Source organism: Cydia fagiglandana, chromosome 25, assembly GCF_963556715.1.
Source record: "Cydia fagiglandana chromosome 25, ilCydFagi1.1, whole genome shotgun sequence".
In the NCBI taxonomy this organism is placed as follows: domain Eukaryota; kingdom Metazoa; phylum Arthropoda; class Insecta; order Lepidoptera; family Tortricidae; genus Cydia; species Cydia fagiglandana.
This window is the reverse complement of record NC_085956.1, coordinates 6,351,874-6,376,128: the sequence shown is the minus strand read 5'-3', so window position 1 is coordinate 6,376,128 and position 24,255 is coordinate 6,351,874. Positions and strand designations below refer to the sequence as shown.

The 24,255-nt window shown below is 40.3% G+C and overlaps 2 protein-coding genes across 2 annotated transcripts in view; one reads left to right on the top strand and one right to left on the bottom strand.

Moving 5' to 3' along the window:
- LOC134677144 (steroidogenic acute regulatory protein-like) overlaps positions 1–24,255 on the bottom strand; it is a 31,150-nt gene that overhangs the window by 6,228 nt on the left and 667 nt on the right. Inside the window, exons 2-12 of the mRNA XM_063535603.1 lie at positions 22,379–22,456; positions 20,807–20,955; positions 19,988–20,146; positions 18,952–19,005; positions 17,692–17,830; positions 15,675–15,838; positions 8,234–8,389; positions 6,913–7,017; positions 5,764–5,877; positions 4,879–4,970; positions 361–473 (exon numbers count right to left, since the gene is read on the bottom strand). Coding sequence (XP_063391673.1) covers positions 361–473; positions 4,879–4,970; positions 5,764–5,877; positions 6,913–7,017; positions 8,234–8,389; positions 15,675–15,838; positions 17,692–17,830; positions 18,952–19,005; positions 19,988–20,146; positions 20,807–20,955; positions 22,379–22,448 — 1,315 coding nt within the window. The 5' untranslated portion in view covers positions 22,449–22,456. The remainder of the gene's footprint in view (positions 1–360; positions 474–4,878; positions 4,971–5,763; positions 5,878–6,912; positions 7,018–8,233; positions 8,390–15,674; positions 15,839–17,691; positions 17,831–18,951; positions 19,006–19,987; positions 20,147–20,806; positions 20,956–22,378; positions 22,457–24,255) is intronic.
- Positions 18,927–24,255, top strand: part of LOC134677163 (neuropeptide SIFamide-like) — a 162,999-nt gene continuing 157,670 nt past the window's right edge. The window contains exon 1 of the mRNA XM_063535621.1: positions 18,927–18,930. The gene's annotated coding sequence lies outside the window, so the exon portion shown is untranslated. The remainder of the gene's footprint in view (positions 18,931–24,255) is intronic.

Below are 24,255 nucleotides of genomic sequence, written 5' to 3'. Positions count from 1 at the left end.
GGTTATTTCCATACAAAAAATAACCGATTTGCATTCCTTAGTCACAACTCTCCTCTGTCACAACTCTCCTCTGTCAGAACTCACCTCGGTCTCCCCTACATTTTATCCCTTAGATCGGAAAATAGGACGATTGGCCGCCATGTTAAGATTGCTAAGTCACACAATTATTGTTCGTTCGCGTTAAAAAGTCAATAAATAGTAGCCCCCTTATTCATAAACGTTTACCAAAAGTTGACAAGCCGATAATAATCGTTTGTCCCTTTCCGACGTATTGGTATGATGGAAAGGGACAAACGATTATTATCGGCTTGTCAACTTTTGGTAAACGTTTATGAATAAGGGTGTAGGTATTTAATTTACCTTTGAGATCACAGCACATGAGCCACTGGAACTGCGTTTGGTAAGTTTCCGTGCCATCCGGCATTCTCACCAGGACTGGCTTCAAGTACCAACAACCCACTTTGTTGTTACCCCTGAAAATAAAGAATTAAATAACATATACATTAAATTACAACATAAACGTAGTATTTATTCGGTCCTATAGATAGGGGCAAAGAGAATTTAGACTAGAGGAATATTGTCAAATTAATAGGCATGTTGACATGAATCGCGAATATATAACATGTTATGTTTTTACCATAGCAGGGAATAATAGAATGCTGAAAATCATATTTTGCAAGTGTAAATATGCGTAATAAATTAATTAAAAATAGTCAAAAGTATTTAAAATAATGCCCAGTATCACGTGACTGTAAACGCCAATCGGAGCGCGTGACGTCATGACATGAGAAACACCACAGACAAGTCGTCAAACCTGACTGTAATACATACGACACCACCAAAGAGTTTGGATGTTCAAAAACTGTATGTATTTTTTATTTCGACAATAGACATTTATTACGTACAAAAAATATTATTACATGACATAAAGTATATATTTATTTGTTATTAAATAAATAAAATGATATATAATACGATATTTCACCAAAATCTTTTTAATAATTTGGCTGAATGGATTCCTATCATTGCCACGTTGGCTGTCGGAAACAAAAAAACAAAATTTAAATAGTTATATCTGCGCCCGCTATATTTACATTGAAAATTTTAGTTGTATCATAATAATTCATCTTAAATTGTAACTGTAAGTGTTTTTATGTGAAATCAGTTATTGTAATTCATTTTTGAAATGTTTTTATCATCGCTGAACGTAATATGTATACAAATAGTGCGCAATTAACAATATCATTCAAGTCAAGATTCGTAACTGCAACGTAAGTATAAGACATGTAAAACTTGTTATTCATTATTTTAGCTTATATATTTACGCAATATACTTATCTTTTAGAAAGAGAGATAAATTAAATACTACAGCTTTTGTTCTACGCTAGGACTGACATTTTGGCAGCAGTTTGTTTATTTATGTGTTCGTGACGTCACGTGACAGCTTGGAGCGTTTAGGCTCAAACTTTAAACACTAAACTAATTAAGCTCTATTTAGTATTTAAAATTAATGAATAAAAATTTTAAATATTTTTTTTTGTAATAATTACGTGTCTATCTATAAAATGAATACAGTTCTAAAAACTTGTCAACATGCCTATTATGTCGTCAGTACATGTACTACCATCTTTCGACAGTAGGCCAGTAGACTCGAGAGTAGGCCAAAGGTATGGCGCCATCGCTCAAAAAGATGGCTCCATACCTTTGGCCTATCCTCGAGTAGATGGCGATACTTTTTGACATTTAACAAATCTAATACATATCAGTGAATACATAAAGATCAAAGTCAAATGGCGTTCTAAGTGTTAATCATTTGTGTCGAAAGATGGCATTAAATGTACTGACTACATAATTTACTTTGATAATATTCCTCTATTTCAAATTCTCTTTGATAGGGGTAAAGGTGGGCCATAATGGTTACTGAGTGGGACCACAATAGACGGTGGTCGGAGGCCGGGGCTCAGACAGACCGAAAAGGAGATGGCGGGACGACTTGGACGCATTCTACCCCAAATGGTGGGAAAATGCCGATGACAGGGTCGAGTGGAAAAAAGGAGGGGAGGCCTTTGCCCAACAGTGGGACACCAGAAAAAATCAATTGATAGTCAGTTCAGTACCCATAGTCTAGCAAACACAATTTTCCGTCAGTAAGAACCAGGAAAACTATACTCGTCCTTTCTTTTGGGTGATAGTATTACTAAGTACTAGCCTAATTCTAGCTTAAGACAAAAAAAACCGACGCTATTTTTCGACTAGGTAAATAGGTATAGGTATACTAATTTTTACAAACAATGCCACATCTCAAAATAGCAAAGAACTTCAAAGAGTTAGGGATGTAATAAAAAGACAATACTGTTAGAATTTTTATTTTTCAAAACACAATAATAACAATTTTGGTTATTAAAAGTATTACTTAGTTAACTATAATTCACCTTGTCTGTTCTTTTATATAGTTGTAGTCCAACGTCACGAGAACTCGCACGCGAGTTTCATTACATTGCGATATTTGATCGGTCGGCTGAGTTCATGTAACCTCAATAGTTCGCAATGTAACTAAACTCGCATGCGAGTTCGCGCGTCGTCTAAATGAGCCCTAAGTCACAGTACACAGAACAGTAGTGAATCTAAGGCCGCTCGGCAAGTTATTTGCCTACTCTTGCGTTGGCGCTTAGGGTTGTCACTTTTATTGTACCTTCATACTGATACGCGACCCGGCCGCCGCGCTCCGCGCCCCACGGCGGGTCAACGACACCTTCTCGTAACTCATGAGGCCCTGGTACTTGTGTAGCGCTAAATTCAATTTTTAAAGAGTTTTTTTCTCGATTTTAGCCACCGTAGCCTATGGAGACTAACAAGTAACGCTAAGCGGTATTCGTAGGCAATGGATGTTCCTATATTAAGGGTGTCACATGTGCGTTTCTGACTTATGATGCAATTGTTCCTACAATACAATACGACCGCGGCGAGCTGTACTGAGGCCTACCGAGAGCAGACAAATGCGAGCGGGTGGGCAGCGTACTCGAATGCACGCGATCACAGTCGCGGTACGGCCCACACTGCCGCCACCGTATTCCCCCGTATTTTATGCTAATGTGTGCGTGGCAGCGCGTGCGTACACGGCGTCCGGCGCGCACGCACACATTCAAGCCGGCAGCGGCACATTTCTATGAAGGTTCACTACTGTTCTTGTACTGTGCCTAAGTGTTTGAGCAATACATTTTCTCTGCTCTTATTACTGCATTTACTATATCATTATCTTCCGCTTTCCTTTTATAATACTCCAACGGTTCCGGCAACTCATTTATTAATATACAACAATCATCTTCTTTTGTTATATAATTAATCACATTCTCAAGGTCTTTACACTTCACTTGTTTTATTGCGGGGTATTTTAAATTAAGTCTTGTAAACACATATCTGTGGCATTTGCGGTATAACAAGTTGAGATGCTTATGTTTTCCTTCGCGTCCGTGCTCGATAGATGCGAAAATAGGTTTAGTTCTCTGTAATAATATCTTTTCGATTTCTTCATTATAGTTTTCCGGCGAATACACAGTGAAATATATCTTTTCCATTTAAATAATTGGTATTAAAACTTCGTTGTTGTTGCACACCTCGATAACTCACTCCTAAGATCTCGCTGTTCGTCTTGTTTACTTGTGTTTAGATTTCTTTTTCGTTTTTACTAAGAGTTAAACTTGCAGGCAATGTTGGTATCAAAGGCAAAGTTGCAGCACTTCGTTTTGTTTACACGCAGTTGGATTCCTTTTTCGTTTTTACAAATTGATAATTGCAGGCAATTTTGGCAAGGCAGGCAATGTTGCACCGGTATACAATATTAAAATAAATAAAAGTGGGACGTATGACACTCCCCGGTCGAAACGGAATGATGACTAAGTCTCAGTGCGCAAAAATAGCGCGGGCCGATAAAAAAGGTGACGCCTCGGGTTATCGTAGAGTTACGTAGATGCGTTACTCTTCGGATAAATACAGTGCATATCAAGTAATGTCCGATCGAAGTTTCGGATACGATAGGTTTCGGGAGAAAAATCCAAGCCTTTTTTTCGGTAGATTTTTGATTTTTAATGTTTTTTCGGTAGATTTTTGATTCTTGCTTAATAATACAGTAAAATTATACATTTAGCGTTTGCGTCAAATCCGGTAGTTCTGATTTTTTGCAGACTTATTTATGATGTTGGTCCAATGAATAGTCTATGCTGGTGACCTCGAGCGCCGAACGCAACTTTGCCAAAAATCGAAATCCTGCGAAAATTTCGGTTTTTGTTTAGTTTTGGGCGATTCTAACCCTAAAGGACTAGTTTTTGATAGTACCTTCCTTAGACGTTTTTAAAGAAGACTAAATTTGCTACAATACGAGATTAGAACTGTCTCTAGATTGAATAGTTTCCGAGATAAAGGCTTTCAAAATTTAGATATTTTTGAAATTGAGCTCGTAAGCTAAGTTTGTGAGTGCAGTGAGTATGCACTTTTGACTCAGGCGATGCCGCTTGGCACGATTGTTCCTAAGGTCAAACAAAGCTGATTTGGCGCGGTAGCCACGATATCGTACCGTGTCTACCCCCCAAAAAGGGAAGGGAAAGGGTCGGATTCCCCGGTCCAATCTAATGTCTTCCTGCTCTTAGCAACTAGGGCAAGTTATATATGATTTTAAGACCTTTTTAATTTTTGTACTCAGTTGGATTTGTCAATTAATAAAAATTATTAGTTTTAATTTTAATGTAGTAGCTTTAATAATAATTTATATTTCGCTTAGATCCCCACGTCACAGGCTTGCCCAGTGTGGGGATCACTGTACTGCCCCTCTGTAATATCAAGTTATGAAATAAATATATTTTGAATTTTTTTGAATGCACCTACCTGACGAATTCCTTGTTGGGGGGATATCCGGGCACGGTGACACTAACCCCACTGCTGATGTAGCTGTAGGGGTCCGATTCCACCACCATACCCTGCAACGAAAATGTTTATATTGGCAGGGGTGCGAAACTCCTCCCTTCGGGGAAACTCGGCTCCGTTCGGCTCAGCATTGCTCCGAGCAATTACTAGGGTTAACACAACTTGTCTAGCTATCACGGCTCATGAGTTACAGCCTGGTGATAGACAGACGGACGGACAGACGGACAGACTGACAACGGATTATTAGTAATAGGGTCCCGTTTTACAAGGTTTTATTTAGTTTCATCTGACCGTTGTCTGTCTGTCTGTTATCAAATCTTGCAAGTTAAATTTGATCCACTTCCCGGTTTTCGATTGAGCTGAAATTTTGCATGCATGTATGGAGACAGGAGGTGGCCATAGGAACTCTGTGATGAGACAACGCAACCTAACTGTGTTAGGGGTTTTTAGGATTGTCTGGGTGAGTATTAGTTGTCTGTCGTAAGAAAAGTACAGTCAGCGATAAAAGCTTGTACCAACAATGTTTTTTTTGCCAAAAACTTATTACCCTTAGGGTCACTTGCACCATCCTACTAAACTGGGGTTAACCGGTTAAACCTCCAGTTGCCATGGCAACCAGTACAATTTGACACTATTTTAACGGTTTAATCGGTTAGCCCCGGGTTATTTGGAGTGGCTCTTAGGGCCAATTGCACCATTCACCTACCTGGGGTTGACCGGTTAAACTTGGAATTGCCATGGTTACCAGTACAATTTGACACGGGGTTAACGGTTTAACCGGTTAACCCCAGGTTAGTGGGATGGTGCAAATGGCACTTAGGGTACGGAACCCTAACAAGTACATACCTGTTTGTTGAGCGGCGCACAACGCCGCAGTATGACGAAGTCTCGAGGCGCGATGATCCCTTTCCCGCCGCCGGCCGTCACTTGGTACGACAGATCTATCCCTGGTCCGATCTCCTGAAAGTAGTTTTAGGTTGCCATGAATAAATGAAATTATTCTTATTTTTATTCTTAACCTTTTCGACGCAGTGTCAACACACAAAAGCTGTCACGCTGACGCCACGTCACCGAAGTGTCAAAACTGAAATTGAACTTTTTTCATATGCACGTAGGTCTATGTTGCTCTGTGGTCTGTGACTGATTAATTGGTCTTTGGCGTTGAACCGACGGTGCGCATATATCCAAAAGGTTAAATGTTACGCAAGAGGATTAGAAGTTGACTGATAAATATAGTTTATTATTCAAGTAGGCATATTACAATGCGCTTATGAACGTCAAATAAAGCTACACCGGCTCCAACCCTACACCTCTGCCTCGAGAAAATAAAATCCCCCCTCATTTGGAGGAGGGTATCCCAATATGGGGGTTATTCGCGAACGGTCCAGCACGCAAAATGCCTACATCATTTTCCGTCGTTTAATCTTTACGTTAGAGATGTCGACGGAGCCCCGCGCGCGGGGCTCCTATTCTGTGCGGTTTGGCCTTCGGCCATTATAAGATAACTAACGAACCTAACCTACCTGTGTGGTATAAAAAAGTGGTCATTTTGCGTTATAGACCGTTCGCGATGTAGACTAAAAGCGATATAGAGTTAGACCGTAAAAAGCCTGCAGCGATTTTGATAGCCCACGCAGTGCAAGTGTCATTTTAAACGTCAAACTTCTATGAAATTATGACGTATAAATAACATTTACATTGAGTGGGCTATCAAATCCGCTGCAGACTTTCATTGGTGCGACTATAGGCAAAATATTAGACTAGTAATTTTGCGTTCTAGACCGTCCGTGATTATACCGAATAACCCAATATGGGACAGGCAGGAAACTCGGCGGAACACACACACACACACACGTGAGCTCCGCGTTCAACAAAAATTTTTTTTCCGGTTTTTTGCGTAATGGTACAGAACCCTTCGTGCGCGAGTCCGACTCGCACTTGGCAGGTTTTTCTTTCGTGTAAGACATGTGTTTCAGTTTATAATTGGTTAGTTACCTTGATGAGTTCACTCCGCAGTATGGTCGGGTTCCAGTCCGGCAGTTTGGTGACGTTCTCTTTGAACTCTCTGAACAGGAACTCCGCAGGGCAGTCTACTAGGCCCTGCAACAATAATAGTCAAATCATTAAAGCTGTATAGTGAACATATCCATACTAATATACTAATCCTATTTATGGTGACGGAACCCTTTTGGAAAGCGAAATATTTGACGGAACCCCAAATTATAAATTTTCGTTCGTCTCTGTGGACCAGATATACCTACCTATAGAAGTGCTGGTTTTTTTCTTATTATTACAAGTATTTTCGCGGAACCCCAACAGAGGCTTTGCGGAACCCTAGGGTTCCGCGGAACACTATGAGAATGGCTGTACTAATCCATACTAATATTATAAAGGCGAAAGTGTGCATGTCTGTCTGTTACCTCTTTACGCTTAAGCCGCTGAACCGTTTTAGTTGAAATTTGGTATTCTGACACTATGTTATTTAGAAAAAAAAAATCCTTATGGTGAAGAATTTTTACTCGTGTAGCGGGTTCGATTCCCGGTTCAACCGGAATCGAACCGGAATTATTTTAAAATCTATGAATGCAGTTTTTTTTTTTTTATTAATATAATGGCTTCTTTCAGTAAGATGTTCCATCTACAATATTCAAGGTACTTTCCCTCCATGTGGCATAGCCGTGGGACGCCCTGTATACCTATATTGAAATCATACGCAATTCTTGACAAATACACAATTCTTCGTGGCAACTACGCCAAGTGGACGGAAACTGGCACTGGACGGTGAACTGACGCAATGACCCTATTTGCTTTATTCTGACATAGTAAGTATAATAAGTAAATATTCTTTATTGCACCAATAATACATTTTACTTAAGTACATATAAAACTACAAAGAAATTTTGACAGAAGAATAAAACCAGGTAACAACAGGCGGCCTTATCGCTAAATAAGTTTTTGGCAAAAATTTCATTTTTGGTACAAGCTTTTATTGCTGGCTGTACTTTTCTTACGACAGACAACTATTACTCATCGAGACAATTCTAAAAACCCCTATCACGATTAGGTTGCGTTATTTCATCCCAGAGTTCCTATGGCCACCACCTGTCTCCATCATCAGATCAGCTTGATGGTACCATAATATTGCATTGTCATCCGATTTATACATGCATGCAAAATTTCAGCTCAATCGGAAACCGGGAAGTGGATCAAATTTAACTTGCAAGATTTGATTACAGACAGACATACAGACAGACAGACAGACAACGGTCAGGTGAAGCGATCTCTTCCAGACAACCTTTGGGTAAGATATACTTACGGTAAACCGGTACACTTTCCCAAACGCCTCCGTCTGCCTAGTTTCCACTATGTCCCCCTTGGTAACGCCCCGTTTCTCGAACTTCCAGTTCGGCAGTGTGATCACTTTGTACGCGTGCTGCATACTCTCTTCCGCCATTCGCTTGTATTCGTCTATCTGTTGACAATAATATAGTATGTATATTAAACACGTGAATAATTTTTTTTTATCACATTGTTCGGAAAGGCTCACTTTGCACTTCAAAAACTGATAGCAAAGTTGCATTTTATTCACATGTGAGGCAAAGTAATCAAATGCAAATTTTGAGTTGTTTTCTTATGTTTGCTGGTAGAATTTACTTTTAAATGATGATTTTGGATGATAAATATTTAATAACATTCATTTGGATTTGATTTCGGTTGATTTTGTTTGATATTTAACATTTAATATTTGCTTCGGGTTGGTGTGGTGAAAAATGTTGTTTCACTTGGGGACAAATTTTGTTTAACCCCCGTGCTTTGAAACCCTCGCAACGCTCAAGATTCCATTTTTCGAACCACTCGCTACGGTCGTGGTTCAATTTTGGAATCTTTCGCTGGCTCGGGTATCAATATTAGAAGGAGACCACCAGACTACGTCGGAAATTTAGCACTACGACGTTCCATCCCCGGTAAAAGAGGCAGAGGTAAACCGAAAACAAGATGGAAGGACGTAGTGCTAAATGATATTATTGAGTGCAAAGTGTCCGAAAACGACGTCGAGGATAGGGCGAAGTGGAAGCAAATAACACGGAAAGCTGACCCCATCACCATGTGGGATATATAGCTCGGAAGAGAGAGAGAGAGAGAGAGAGAGAGGTTAAATAAACAACAACTTTGCCCCCTTGTAAAACAAATAACTATTTTAGTAGCCTATATTGTGTACCACTGCTGGGCAAAGGCCTCCCCTATCTTTCGCCACTCGTCACGGCTTTGTGCATGCTCCCGCCAGTCGCCGCAGAATGAGTCCAGGTCGTTTCGTCATCTCATTTTTGGTCTAATTGAATAAATATTGAAATGAAAGAAAAAAAAACGAATACAGAAACTGTAAAATCATGGGTCGCTGAACGAAGTGACGGTTTGATTTGAAGTAGCCGAGTGGTTCGAGGCCTTAAAAATATATGAGGCAGGCAACCCTGACTTCTACCTTTAACCTTTATTTTTACCGTAGTACTGTCAGGCGTGTCTCACTCCACGATTTCGTCGCCTTGCTACAGGTAGCTAGCTAAAAGTACATCCGTTCGGCCCCAATTTTGGGGTTTGCCATAAGCCGCGCGTGGCGCTGTCGCCACCTAGCGGCCATATCTGTGCTGATCGTAACAGACGAGTTTTGTTAGAGTGAGTCTTCTGTATTTAGTACTATTATTTATTCTGTGGTACTGTTTCCTTTTTTAAATATTATGTGATTGCATAGTTACAATATATCTAGAGTATCAATTCCACGGGCAACGAGTGTCTAGACTGGACCTTTAATAATCTAAAACTTACTGTCAACCAGTCCGCCTTAAATTCTTCCTCGGGTGCTCTATTAAACAAAATCTTCATCCAATTCGCAATAGAAAAGCCAAATTTACTAGATTTCTCCAATTTCTGCTCAAACTCCTCAACGGTCTCAACATTTTCCAGTTCCGCGATAATTGTTTTCTCGTCGACGGTCTCAACAGCTGATGACGCCGCCGCCATTTTGAATTCGCGCGCTTCAAGTTTTTATCAATGGAATAGCCGGTTGTAAGGTCAATGAACTTGTATCTGTACGTGCGTGTTTTTTTTTAAGTTGTAACAGTAATGTAGGTCGAGGTTATTTCAGATTCTTTGTTTTTTATTTTTATGTTTTACTATTTATTTGTAAATACAATACGATTGTAAATAGTTGTAATAATTAGGTAATACTTATCGAACTGTGTCAATGTTATTTTCTTCTTATTTTAAATTTAAATAGCAAATTTTAATTTTAAATGTACAATCAATTGATTGTACACTACGAAGTACGCTAGCAAGTAGTATATTATCGTCACAACATTGGTATCAACAATCAAATATAGTTCATGTCAACATTAAAATACTTTAATTAAACAACAAAATGTAGCTGCTTCAACAAAATGTTGAGGTTATATTTCTATTTACACGAAACACGCCAACTTATATGTCAACACGGGGTCCCTTTGTTTCCCATACAGTTTTAAGTCATAATGTATTGTTTGTCATATTATCGTTAGTCATAAAACTGAAACCGTTAACTTTTCAGGATTTTCGTAACGTCATTCTATAGATAGGTTAGGTTAGGTTTGTTTTATGCCAATCCTGAAAAGTTACGCGTTTCTGAGAAAAACCAATTATGACTTACGAAAATTCGGACATACAATATATTATGACTTAAAACTATTTGGGAAACAATAGAGACCCATGCCAACACACATTACAACACGAATGCACTCTGCTTTTACTTTAGTAATCAAATGTTATATCTTTAAATGTAAGATAGTAAATCCCTAAAGATAACCTCAGATAACAATTACATTTAGTTGTCAAACTTATCAATACGATTGAAGTTTTTTTTAATTTAATTGAAAGTCAGACGCGCGGTATTTTAGCAAAGGTTCGGCGCGTGGTGCTAGTAGAGAGGCACGGACGCGACTGGCTTCAGAGTTTTTAGCCTAAGAAGTCAATTAGATAAAATAGAAGTGTTATTCGAATCTGTATATAGTCAGCTAGTGACATTGTAAATGCTATGCTATTAAGTGTGGAAGAAGCGTTTGGCCCTGTTGGTAGTAACCGGACATAGAATGTTTGTACTTCAGAAGTGTCACATGCGCGTTGTTAACACACGTACACGTACACGTACACGTTGAATATGACGATGTACAATTAATACAAATAAAATATATCCTATTCTATTCTACAGTCAAAGTCAATAGCAGAAATAGCTAGGTAAGGGGCGAGGTGTTCAAAACGATCTACACAACACGCCCATACTGCTTGTCAATAAAATTGTGTACCACCAATACCTCAGACTGTATTGATATTTATTACGAGTACTTATATCACAATTCACATGTCCTTCTTAACTCATTCCACTTGTAATGCACAATCAATTTACAAGCAAAATTTGATAATACAACGTCAGCATAACATAAATCACAAATTTCAACATGGTTTTCCAAATTGCGGCAATATCACGACATGTCTCTAAATAAGTCGAATACAGCTTCAGTTGTGCATTGGAAATTATGAGTTAGATATCGAATTGTAAACAAAGCTTGATAATACCAAAACTTGATAATACTATGTACATCAAATATTACTATGTATTTCTACAAATTCTACATGGTTTTCCAAATTGCGGCAATATCACGACATGTCTTTATGAAAAGTCGAATACATCTTCAGCTGTGCAATGGCATCGGCAAGTATGATTAATACCCAGCCGATTTAGGCATCGAAGTGTAAACGTTTGTGAAGCGTTGTTGCCACTCTGATAAGGATAATATGACGCCGGCCAACCATGTTATTGTTCTTAAACAAAGCTTACACTTACACGGGCCACAGAAAAAATAATAGGTACAGCAGATTCACTCTCTAACAAAACGCGTCTGTTACGATCAGCACAGATATGGCCGCTAGGTGGCGACAGCGCCCCGCGCGGCTTATGGCTAGCCACCATCAGGGACTGATGTACTTGTAGCTACCTGTTGCAAAGCGACGAAATCGCGGAGTGAGCCACGCCTGGCGGGGCAATCAGAGATGGCCTACTTAAAATAACTTTGTGACTATATTTTTGAAGCATAGAGACAGCTCTCAGGCTATGATAATCTAACGAAATACTTAAAATAGTTATTTACGATAAAAGTGCGGAAAATAGTTAATTCGAAACGAGTGGCGATAAATTAAAAGACGACCGAAGGGAGTCATCGGATTTGCGAATTACCGTCATCAGATTTGAGTATATTCCCTAATCATAATCAGACGGTCTAGCATGAGTTGCGTTCTCACGCGCGACTCTATATTGATGTACAGACTTCAAGTATGGACTCGCGCGCGGGAACGCAACTTATGCTAGACCGCCAGAGACTAAAAATGTTATTTGGACTAATTAAGGATCAAATTTTAAATTACACTATTGTTATATTAAGTTTCATTGAAAACCTCTTCCTTTCTACACCTAGCATTTCGACTGCGTCTTTAGCTAAAAAAACAAATATAAAAATAAATGTTTTTTTTTAGGTAGGCAGTGCCCTTTGTCTTGCCTTCGCGGGGGCACGGCCGTGCCCCCAGATTCTTAGAAACCACTAATCATTCGTAGGACGGATAATCAGCCTGGACGTCAGGACTCGTGCCCTCAATTGACTAATCATGAGACCCCTTTTATGAGTAGCCGAAGTTTTATTAGTTAATCAACGAGGTTGCAACTCGCGACGGTGACGTTAGGACCAGTATTTTAACTTAGGCCACAGAATAAATAATAGTACTAGGTACAGAAGACTCACTCTCTAACAAAACGCGTCTGTCACGATCAGCACAGATATGGCCGCTAGGTGGCGACAGCGCCACGCGCGGCTTATGGCAAACCCCAAAATTGGGGTCGAACGGATGTACTTTTAGCTACCTGTAGCAAAGCGACGTAATCGCGGAGTGAGCCACGCCTGCTTAGGCCCAGTTGCACCAACCACATACCACCAGGTAGAAACCAATGTTCCTGTACACTTCTACCTGTTTACAGTCTAGGAGAATATCGTCAGGTGACAAGCAAGTCATTAATTACTAAAAAAAATTAAACAAAAATCGACCTTCTTTTAGTACTCATATGGTTCACTATGGCTATGAACTTGTGGTGGTACTTGGTGACTTTTGCTTGTCACCCGACGATATGTTTTGAAGGTGTACATCGTCGGGTGACAAGCAAAAGTCACTAAGTACTATCAAAAGTAAAGTAACAATGCACTTTGTTACACTTGTAACATGTCGTCGGGTGACAAGCAAAAGTCACTAACTCCTCCTCCTTAGTCGTACACTCTTGTCAGAGTGGTCGTGGTTATGGGTTGTCCTTTTCTATGTTTATTGTGGCTGTTGCGATACTCCTCCATCTCTCTCTGTTTGTGGCACTCCGAGCAGCCTCAGTCAGGGAACATTTCGTCGTGGACTTTATGAGATCCGTCCACCTTGTAGGAGATCGGCCACGAGAACGTTGACCTTCCACTCTACCCTGCACTACCAACCGCTCCATCGACTTTTCGTTGCGGATGATATGTCCAAACATTTTCAGTATTCGCACTTGCACAATCGACGAAAGTCTTTGCTTAACATTTAACTCTTTTAGGATGGAGAGATTAGTACGGCGAGCCGTCCATTTTATTCTCAGCAACCGTCTCCAGCACCACATTTCAAGTGCGTCAATCTTCTTGCGATCTTTTTCACGGATTGTCCATGTTTCAGCTCCATACAAAAAAATTGGAAATACTAAACACCTCATGAGTCGAACCTTTGTGTTTTTGGTTATTCGGCGATCTTTCCATATTTTCGTGAGCTTCTCCACAGCTGATCGTGTTACAGCACAACGTCTTTTAATTTCTTGTTCACAATTTCCAGTATTTGTGATAGTGGATCCCAGGTAAACGTAACTCTGGACGACTTCGCAATTGGCTATGCTGTGTAAATCTGGTCGATTGTTATTCTTACGATCCACTATCATCATCTTCGTTTTGTCCCGATTTATGGTGAGACCAAAATCGGAACTGGTTGTTTCCAAAAGTAAAAGGAGCTGCTCACTTTCCGCCTTTGACGTCGCAAGAAGGGTGGTATCATCTGCATACCTCAGGTTAGATATCAATCGTCACTAACTAACATCATTGAAATTATTGGACAATAAACCGTGTTACAAGTGTAATAAAGTGCATTGTTACTTTAATTTTTTGATAGTACTTAGTGACTTTTGCATGGCACCCGACGATGTTTATTGTCCAATAATTTCAATGATGTTAGTTAGTGACATTTGCTTGTCACCCGACGACATAATGACTGACCTGTTCTTGTGTCAGTATTAGCTGATGTATCCCCGGCCGTGGTGTGCCGGCTGGGGAGTCTACTGGTGAAAACCAATGGGCAGTAGATTCGCCGACGGTGGACGCCACGCCTTGAGGCTTGCCGGGTAATAGCGGCGTCCACTCTGGTTACAACAAGCTGGATACCAACAGGAAGTATATAGGAATGTATATATGACTGACCTGTTCTTGTGTCAGTATTAGCTGGTGTATCCCCGGCCGTGGTGTGCCGGCTGGGGAGTCTACTGGTGAAAACCAATGGGCAGTAGATTCGCCGACGGTGGACGCCACGCCTTGAGGCTTGCCGGGTAATAGCGGCGTCCACTCTGGTTACAACAAGCTGGATACCAACAGGAAGTATATAGGAATGTATATATGACTGACCTGTTCTTGTGTCAGTATTAGCTGATGTATCCCCGGCCGTGGTGTGCCGGCTGGGGAGTCTACTGGTGAAAACCAATGGGCAGTAGATTCGCCGACGGTGGACGCCACGCCTTGAGGCTTGCCGGGTAATAGCGGCGTCCACTCTGGTTACAACAAGCTGGATACCAACAGGAAGTATATAGGAATGTATATATGACTGACCTGTTCTTGTGTCAGTATTAGCTGGTGTATCCCCGGCCGTGGTGTGCCGGCTGGGGAGTCTACTGGTGAAAACCAATGGGCAGTAGATTCGCCGACGGTGGACGCCACGCCTTGAGGCTTGCCGGGTAATAGCGGCGTCCACTCTGGTTACAACAAGCTGGATACCAACAGGAAGTATATAGGAATGTATATATGACTGACCTGTTCTTGTGTCAGTATTAGCTGGTGTATCCCCGGCCGTGGTGTGCCGGCAGGGGAGTCTACTGGTGAAAACCAATGGGCAGTAGATTCGCCGACGGTGGACGCCACGCCTTGAGGCTTGCCGGGTAATAGCGGCGTCCACTCTGGTTACAACAAGCTGGATACCAACAGGAAGTATATAGGAATGTATATATGACTGACCTGTTCTTGTGTCAGTATTAGCTGGTGTATCCCCGGCCGTGGTGTGCCGGCAGGGGAGTCTACTGGTGAAAACCAATGGGCAGTAGATTCGCCGACGGTGGACGCCACGCCTTGAGGCTTGCCGGGTAATAGCGGCGTCCGCTCTGGTTATAACCAACTTCATACCAACAGGAAGAATATAGGAATGTATATATGACTGACCTGTTCTTGTGTCAGTATTAGCTGATGTATCCCCGGCCGCGGTGTGCCGGCTGGTGAGTCTACTGGTGAAAACCAATGGGCAGTAGATTCGCCGACGGTGGACGCCACGCCTTGAGGCTTGCCGGGTAATAGCGGCGTCCGCTCTGGTTATACCCAGCTGGATACCAACATGAAGTATATAGGAAGGTAAATATGACTGACCTGTTCTTGTGTCAGTATTAGCTGATGTATCCCGGGCCGTGGTGTGCCGGCTGGTGAGTCTACTGGTGAAAACCAATGGGCAGTAGATTCGCCGACGGTGGACGCCACGCCTTGAGGCTTGCCGAGTAATAGCGGCGTCCGCTCTGAGCTCTGGTTATGGTGGCCTGCTGGATATCACAGAAAGCATTACAAATCATTATAATAACATAATAATTCAGCCTATACAGTGTATACGTCCCACTGCTAGGCACAGGGCTCCTCTCATTCGCGAGAGGGCTTACAAACCATGAGACCTGCCCATTCCGGGATTTGCCCCATAGTAAAAGTTGTACAGTATGAGTATGACCTACATATTCACCCCTGAGTTTGGTCAGTGATAACAAAAGCACCCTGTATAATAGCCTCGTAAGTATCCGGTTGTGTAAGTATAGTTACAAATTAAATTCGAGTTTTAAACTTTTACGGAAATAAAAGACTTTCAATTTTAAAAGCATAAAAGTTGCCCTGCCCCTTACGAAAAAAAAAACTCCAGTTTTTGCCTAGGGCGTCAAAAATATGTAACTCAGGACACATTTCAGTAAATTTATTGACTGAGTTTGGGCAGCAAAAAAAAACGTCTATAATTTTAGACTACTCTATAACATACTCGTAATATATAAAAATAAACCAAATCGAAGCCGGACAGTATGGTATATCAGTCATCATACTGTTTTATAAATGTACTGTGGAATTGATTTGACTACTCTGTTTTACAATGACGACCGAAGAGGGCAACCTATTCTTGAATTAAGACAAAACAGGAGCTGAGTTTTAAATATTTTAGGTAAATATATCCGCTAACGGAAGCGGCTCCTGAAACTAGTGCGATTAGGACAAGGCGAAAAATCCTGCGTAAAAATCTCAAAAATCGAGGTTACGTACTCGACTGTTTCCTCCTCCAAAACTTAACCAATCGTAACCAAATTTAGAATTCTAAATGATTATGAAATTATCTGTGTGGGACCGTTTTGTTTTTTGGCTAATTGATATCAGTTTAGAATACTACGCCTCTCAATGCCGCATAGTTAATGAGGCCATTTTGGCCATTTTTGAAGGACTCTTGTGCCTTAAAAAACAAAAAAAAAAACAAAACGGTCCGACACAGATATTGACAATACCTATTAATCTGTGTTGAAAAAATCATTGCTCTAGCATCAAAACCCACGGAGGAAACAGTCGAGTACGTTTGTATGGAGAAATGACCACTCCTGTTGGCTCTTAACTAACAGTACGTAAAAGCAGATGTATAGAATAATTAGTCTTCAATCATATACATGGTGCGGCTTGTACAGTCAGTAGCAGAAGTTGCTAAGCGGACGACGTGTTCAAAATTATCTTGACGCGACTTTATTGTTACGAGCATTCCTATATCTTGCGTGTCAACTTGTCAAGGTAATTTTGAACACCTTGCCCGCATACTTATACTTAAAATTAAGTCCCAATATGCCTTTTTAGGCTACAAAACCAACTCTAAATTCATTCATATTTAAAGAAATAAAAGGTTTCTATCAACAATCAGACAATGGAAATGGAATACCAAGCATAGTGAAGGTTTCAAACGATATTCCTAATCCATACTACAGTATTACAAATGCGAAAGTGTGTCTTGTCTGATACCTCTTCACGCTTAAGCCGCTGAACCGATTTGGACAAAATTTGATATGGAGACAGTTTGGGCCCCGAGAAAGGACAGAGGGTAGTTTTTATCAATCAACATCATTCCACGCAGGCGAAGTCGCCGGCAGGAGCTAGTATAAAATAAGCACTAACCTATAGCCTCTATGATCTGCTTGGCCTGCAACTCCTGGGGTAGTACTCGGAAGTCCAGGAACCAGGCCTCGCCCCAGGACAGCGTGAATGAGGCCAGGATTAGGAATACTTGGAACACTGGCTCTGCCGAGTTGGGCCTCTGTTGGAGGTTAGGGTGGCCAGTTATTGGCCGGTGGTCAGTTACTGCCGAATTACCCTAAATACTAACCTATAGCCTCTATGATCTGCTTGGCCTGCAACTCCTGGGGTAGTACTCGGAAGTCCAGGAACCAGGCCTCGCCCCAGGACAGCGTGAACGAGGCCAGGATTAGGAACACTTGGAACACTGGCTCTGCCGCGTTCGGCCACTGTTGGACAAATAAATAAATATTATAGGACATTTTTACACAAATTGAATAAGCCCTGCCCTACCTTAAGCTCAAAAAGGCTTGTGTTGTGGGTACTCAGACACCGATATATACACCGTGTTTTTATTTAATTCCGTTAACTTCGGGGTATGGTTAAAAACGTTTAAGTGAACTAATTGGCATAGTTAATTTTCAAAAAAAAAAAATTTTTTTTTGCTTTTTTTTAAAGAAAATATTAAGTTTAAAAATTAATTAAATGTAGCATATAGCGTTGTTCTAATTCGGGCATTATATTTAACTCAACCAAACAATTGAAATCTGTGACATATCAATGTCATTTCGAACATCGATCGACCGAGATTGTACTTAAGTTTAGTAGCAAATGTATGAACTCATTCTAAACACTAACCAATATGTAAACCGGCCCTAAGGCAAGTGTACACGCTTGTAGAGGCCTTATAAGAAAAAAATAAACTATTGATTATCTCCGAAATGGAGTTAGTTAGAATATAGGTGTCTTTGAGAAAGTTACTTAATTTAAGCTCAGGAATGCACCTTTGAAATTAACGGAAATAAAAAAAAACACGTAATATGTGTAATTGTATATTAATACTTGAATACATAGAAAAACAACCATGACTCGGGAACAAATATCTATGTCACCACACAAATAAATGCTCTTACCGGGATTCGAACCCGGGACCATTGGCTTCATAGGCAGGGCAGTAAGCCATACCGATCGTCACTGGTTCTGCCGTGTTCGGCCACTGTTGGACAAATAAAACTGTAAAGGCGCCCACTGATTAACAGTCCGCCGGACGGTATCGGCCTGTCAATTGTTCGGAACTGTCAAAATTTTGTTCTAACTGACAGGCCGATACCGTCCGGCGGACTGTTAATCAGTGGGCCCCTTTAGATTTTATTTTATTTACCGAATGCTGTGAAGCATTTGTAGATATAAAAACCCGCCACGTGCGAGTCGAACTCGCGCACGAAGGGTTCCGTACCATTAAGTAAAACATGGCAAAAAAATCACGTTTGTTGTATGGGAGCTCCACTTAAATATTTATTGTATTGTTTTTAGTATTTGTTGTTATTCATAGAATAGAAACGGTACTCACGTCGTATACAAAAACTTTGGCTATCAAAAAGGCGCACGTCCCTGACGTGGTGAGCTGGAACAAAGAAATATATGTTATTTGTGCAATAATAAATAAAAACTAAAGCTCGTGATACTCATATTCATATTTATTTATTGCATCCATGGTATAACATGATGGAGGCATGCGTGGCTCACTCCGGGATTTCGTCGCGTCGCAACAAGTAGCTACAAGTACATCCGTTACACACCAATTTTGGTGGCTGGCAATAAGCCGCGCGTGTCGCTTGCGCCACCTAGCGGTCATATCTTTCCTAATCGTAACAGACGCGTTTTGTTAGACAGTGAGTCTTCTGTACCTAGTACTATTATTTATTCTGTGATGGAAGATATATTCTAAATAGGTTCACATGGGCCCTGTGAGGGCATGGCATCATGGGAGGGTGTGAATCATTTTGAATCTAGCCCGTAGCGAGCTCAAAAGGCACTAGGCCCGTACGATCAACGTTTTTTAAATAAATAAATACATATTTGGGAACAATTAAATTTTGCAATATAAAAAATAGAGTTAGGGAAATTAACTTTTCCTCATAAAACTAAATTTTGAGCGACTGTAGTGAATAATATTCCCTTAGCCACTTTTTAGGAACATATCATTAGGAAAGACTAAGCTACTGTCATATTTTTAACAGTAATATTTATTTGTTATTGAAGTGAAAACTTGTGCACTTTTTGAGGTGGGGAAAAAATGTTAAACTTGAGACAGCGTAACGCGTAAGGCGCTTGCGTGACGTCATGTGTGACGGACAATGTCATTGTTTTTTTATTTAAATGTCATTCCCTCAAACTGGTATTAATATAACTGTAATAAGTCAAGTCAAGTAAACCATACATAGTGCTGCAGATATTTTTCACTAGATGGCGACGTTATTAATATTTTGAGTTACAATGTCGTTGAGTTTTCACTTCTGCCGGCACTCCTGGAGTGTACCCCGTTGTTTTTTTTCACTGTAATATTTTACATACATATAATATGTATTATAATTTAGTATACGTACCGCTATAACGCTCCAGTTATGTATATACAGCACGCCGTAGAACAGCAACAATAAGAAGAACCTACATATCGCCACCAGAACTATGTCGAATAGAGATACTTTAATGCTATAATGTACTATTTCTCTATTTACTATCTGCTCTAGGGTCTCACCCTTCATCTGAAACAAAAAAGCAAATTGTTCAAGTGGTACAGATGTATTAGTGCATAATTATTATTTTTTGTATCTCTCGTAGGTAGGTAATGCATAGATGCGATAGCACCACCCCATCTCGTCCGTGGGTGTCATATAAGGCGACTAAGGGAAAACTGGCGACAGATATGCATATGAGCAAGGCTCGCCCGTATCCTTAGCGGGGTCCTTGCTCACAAGAGCTGTGCGCGCGCCACATCGAAAAAAAAATTATACATAGATGCGTTTTGTAATGTTAGAGAGTGAACCTTCTGTCTAGATTCAGTACTATTATTTATTCTGTCCTATTGTTAGATTATTCCTCTAGCCATCCACCATACCTACCTCTTACCATACCTCTGCCATATAGACCTAACTGATACAATTACCTATAGTTCGTTTTTTTAGCATTTTGAAAGAACTTGAAAGAAGGTAAGCGATCTTGGCGTGTCATTTAATCGAAAAATGCTTTTTAAAAATCAATAACTATTACTTATGAAAGCAGAAGAATATAAATAATCGTATTAGATTCATAATTGTTACATATTTGCCGTAAATTATTTTTAAAATGTGTTTTTCAATTAAAAGACACATCAAGATTGTTTACCTTATTTCTAATGCTAAAAAAACGAACTATACGTTACTCACCATAACACATATGAGCCACATGAGACTAGTGAACAGCAGATCAAAGGTGACGAACAGACAGAAAAACCGCCTGACTGTCGACATCCTGCCATCTGGCCGGTGGCCTGCCACCAGGTCTTCTGTCACCAGGTTGACAGATTGTGAATGAGCTGGAACATATAGACATATGTCAAAAACCGTCTGACAGTATACATTATGCCATTTGTCAAAAATTTCGCAGTAGCGTGTGGGTTTTGAGGCCCATAACTATTTGGGAACCATAGGGCTATTTGAACCCTATTGGCTATTCAGGGCTAATTGGGCTATTTTGGAACCAATTGGGTTTTAATTACATACTTACACTTATTACAGTACACATGGTGCTGCTTTACCGCACTAGTGCGATAATTAGCACATTACGTAACTATATCGAAAATTTAAAGGGTCATACGTACTGTAAAACGTTGTACACGGGCGAATAGGTAATTTGCAACTCGTGCTGAACTAAATCACTCCCTTCGATCGTGTTTTAATTTATAGTCACTTATTAACTCACATTTATAGACGGGTCTAACGCGAATTTTATTCAATTACCTTGATTTACCGACGTGTCCGTACCGACGTACCATAGATGCACAAATCTCTGTTTTGACATTTTGCTGGGACATCAGTCAGCCGCGACCACGACCAGTGAAACCTGTGTCGAAACGTCGGTAAATCAAGGTAATTGAATAAAATTCGTTTTAGACCCGTCTATAAATGTGAGTTAATATGTTCAAAACGCGAAAGTTTAAAATATTATAGTCACTTGTTGCGAATTTCCTACTTTTCGCACTTTTGTATCGTAATGTAATATTACAGTACATGTTGCGCTACTTTCCCGCACTAGTGCGTGTAGAAGAAAAGAAATTCAAACTTTGTATGGAAGATCTTCGCGCCAATATTTTGAGAACTTGTCGCCTTTTTCCGCTGACAAAATTGACGTGCACTATAACCGCGCAAATGCGCGTGCAAATTACGGGCATTTTTCTCTGTCACTCGAGTTACGCCTTCATTGGAGTAAAAGAGAAAGATCCCCGCAATTTGCGAATTTCGGTTTTCGCGGTAGCCCCTCTGAGGGGTCATCCATTAATTACGTTACACGAATTTCTAGGTTTTTTGACCCCTCCCCCCCTCCTTGTCACAATTGGTCACATTTGGCAAACCCCTCCCCACTAGTGTGACGTCACATTTTTTCTACGAAATCGCCAAATCAAATTAAGTAAGTACCGAAGTATTATTAATATTTTATCAAACTATTTTTGACGATATAAATATTAGTAATTTTATAACCCAAAACTGCTTAGGAAAGGAAATTAAACGAATAAAAACGATTATCGTTTTAAAAACTTGTTATTTGAATGTACAGCGAATAAAATAATTTAAATAAATTTTCGGTTACTGATGAAGTTAAAGTGACGTCACAAAGTTTGTGTCTCCCCCCTCCCCCATGTCACAATATGTCACATTTTCTTGACCCCCTCCCACCCCCTAAACGTGTGATGTAATTAATGGATGACCCCTGACTATAAAAGCAAAAACCACAATACTCACATAACGTCCTATACTGCGAACTGCCTCCCAGCAGAGATTCAGCCGCTATCCTAACTGTGTAGTCAGTCATTGTGTAGCCTGCAACGATAACGTTTAATTAACAATAACTAATGAGTTATAAATAACTTTCAATATCTGCCGCACTAATGGACGTGTTTGCTTAAACATTTGTGTTGCTTCTATTTCTTTGATATGGTAAACAAAAGTGACGCAAATTCGACTTTTGACTGCAAAGTAGATTGCTGGGATAGGTGTATCATTCAAACATTTTAAGAAAGTAATACACTCGTGGAATGGGGTTGGCCGGTGGAAGTTATTAGCAGATGGCGCCATCATAGCTTGCCCTGTCAATCCCTAGAATTGTGTCAAATTATTGTTTCTTTAACACCCTGGATGCCAGCTCTTTAAGCCAAATCTCATAGCAAAAGGGGCAAGGTATGATGGCGCCATCTATGCAAACCTTTGACAGTTGCCAACCCCATTGCCCACACCAGCAACACTTGATAAAGTAATCATATCAGGCGTTTTACCTCAGCATGAAAGATAATAAACTGGGATTCTATACACGGTGGCTAAAAAATAACTGCATTCCCGTTGCCAGGGAGGTTTTGGGATTATACTGAGCAACTTTTACTATGGGACCAACCCCGAAATCAGAAAAGAAAGAAAAAAGAAAGTTTTGGCTGTTCCATACATTTTGGCTGGTCCATTTTCTATGGGCGAGTAAATTTTTTTTTTCTTGATTGTTGTCCGATAGTAAAAGTTGCTCAATATAAACCAAAACCTCCCTGGCAGCGGGAATTCAGTTATTTTTTAACCTCGGTGTATAGGTAAAAACTAACTTTCATTTTGGAATTCTAAATGTTCTCTCAAATTTCAATAATTCGCAGTCTGAAATGGTCTTTTTGAATGTGTTTTTCCCTCATATTGTATAAGTATTTTCTACCTCTATTAACCTCTAGCCGCCCAGAGACCTATAAAAAGGTCTCCTGTTCCATTCTAATTTGAACTTTGTGTTGACAAAATAAAATTTCATTTTGCTTGGCAAGGTTTGATGTAGGGGCGGAGAGAGGTTAAAGATCATGATCTTTTTCTTTGAGTTAACCTGGCATTTTGCCACGGCTGCCTGATGGGGTCCCCTATACAACTAGCCCTAAGAATTGGCGTAGGCACTAGTTTTTATGAAAGTGACTGATCTGCCAACCCAAAGGGTAAGCTAGACCTTATTGGGATTAGTCTGGTTTCCTCTTGATATTTTCCTTCACCGCAAAAGACTGATAAATATCTAATGATATTTCATACATAAGTTCTGAAAAACTCATAGGTACGAGCCAGGGTTTAACCTGCAACCTTCGGATTGAAAGTTGCATGCTCTTACTGCTAGGCGACCAGCACTTCCATCTCTATTAAAGATGTATGTAAAATAACATATTTGTCATGTTAGCTTGTTTAATACTAATAGAATAAGATGACTATAGCTGGTCAAGCAGATCTAGTCAGTAGAAAAATGCGGCAAATTTGAAAAATGTAGGCGTGGAGGGATATCGTCCCATAGAAAATTTGAATTTCGCACCTTTTTTTACTGACATAATTTGCTTGACCAGCTATATATTTTACTTGTTCCTTTAGGGCCCCCCCACATCTGGCGTCTTTCGAGCGTCGGCGTCTATCGGCGTCGGTCCAGCGCTATGGAAAATGACGTCGCTGCGCAGTTGCGTCGACGTTGCGTCGACCGTCGACGTCGGCCATAGAATTGTAGACGCCGACGCTCGAAAGACGCCAGATGTGGGGGGGCCCTTAGTTACATGATGTATAGTTTGTCAAAGGACTGTCTCATTTCAATAGACAGAGAGAAATCATAGTATCTGTGTAATCAT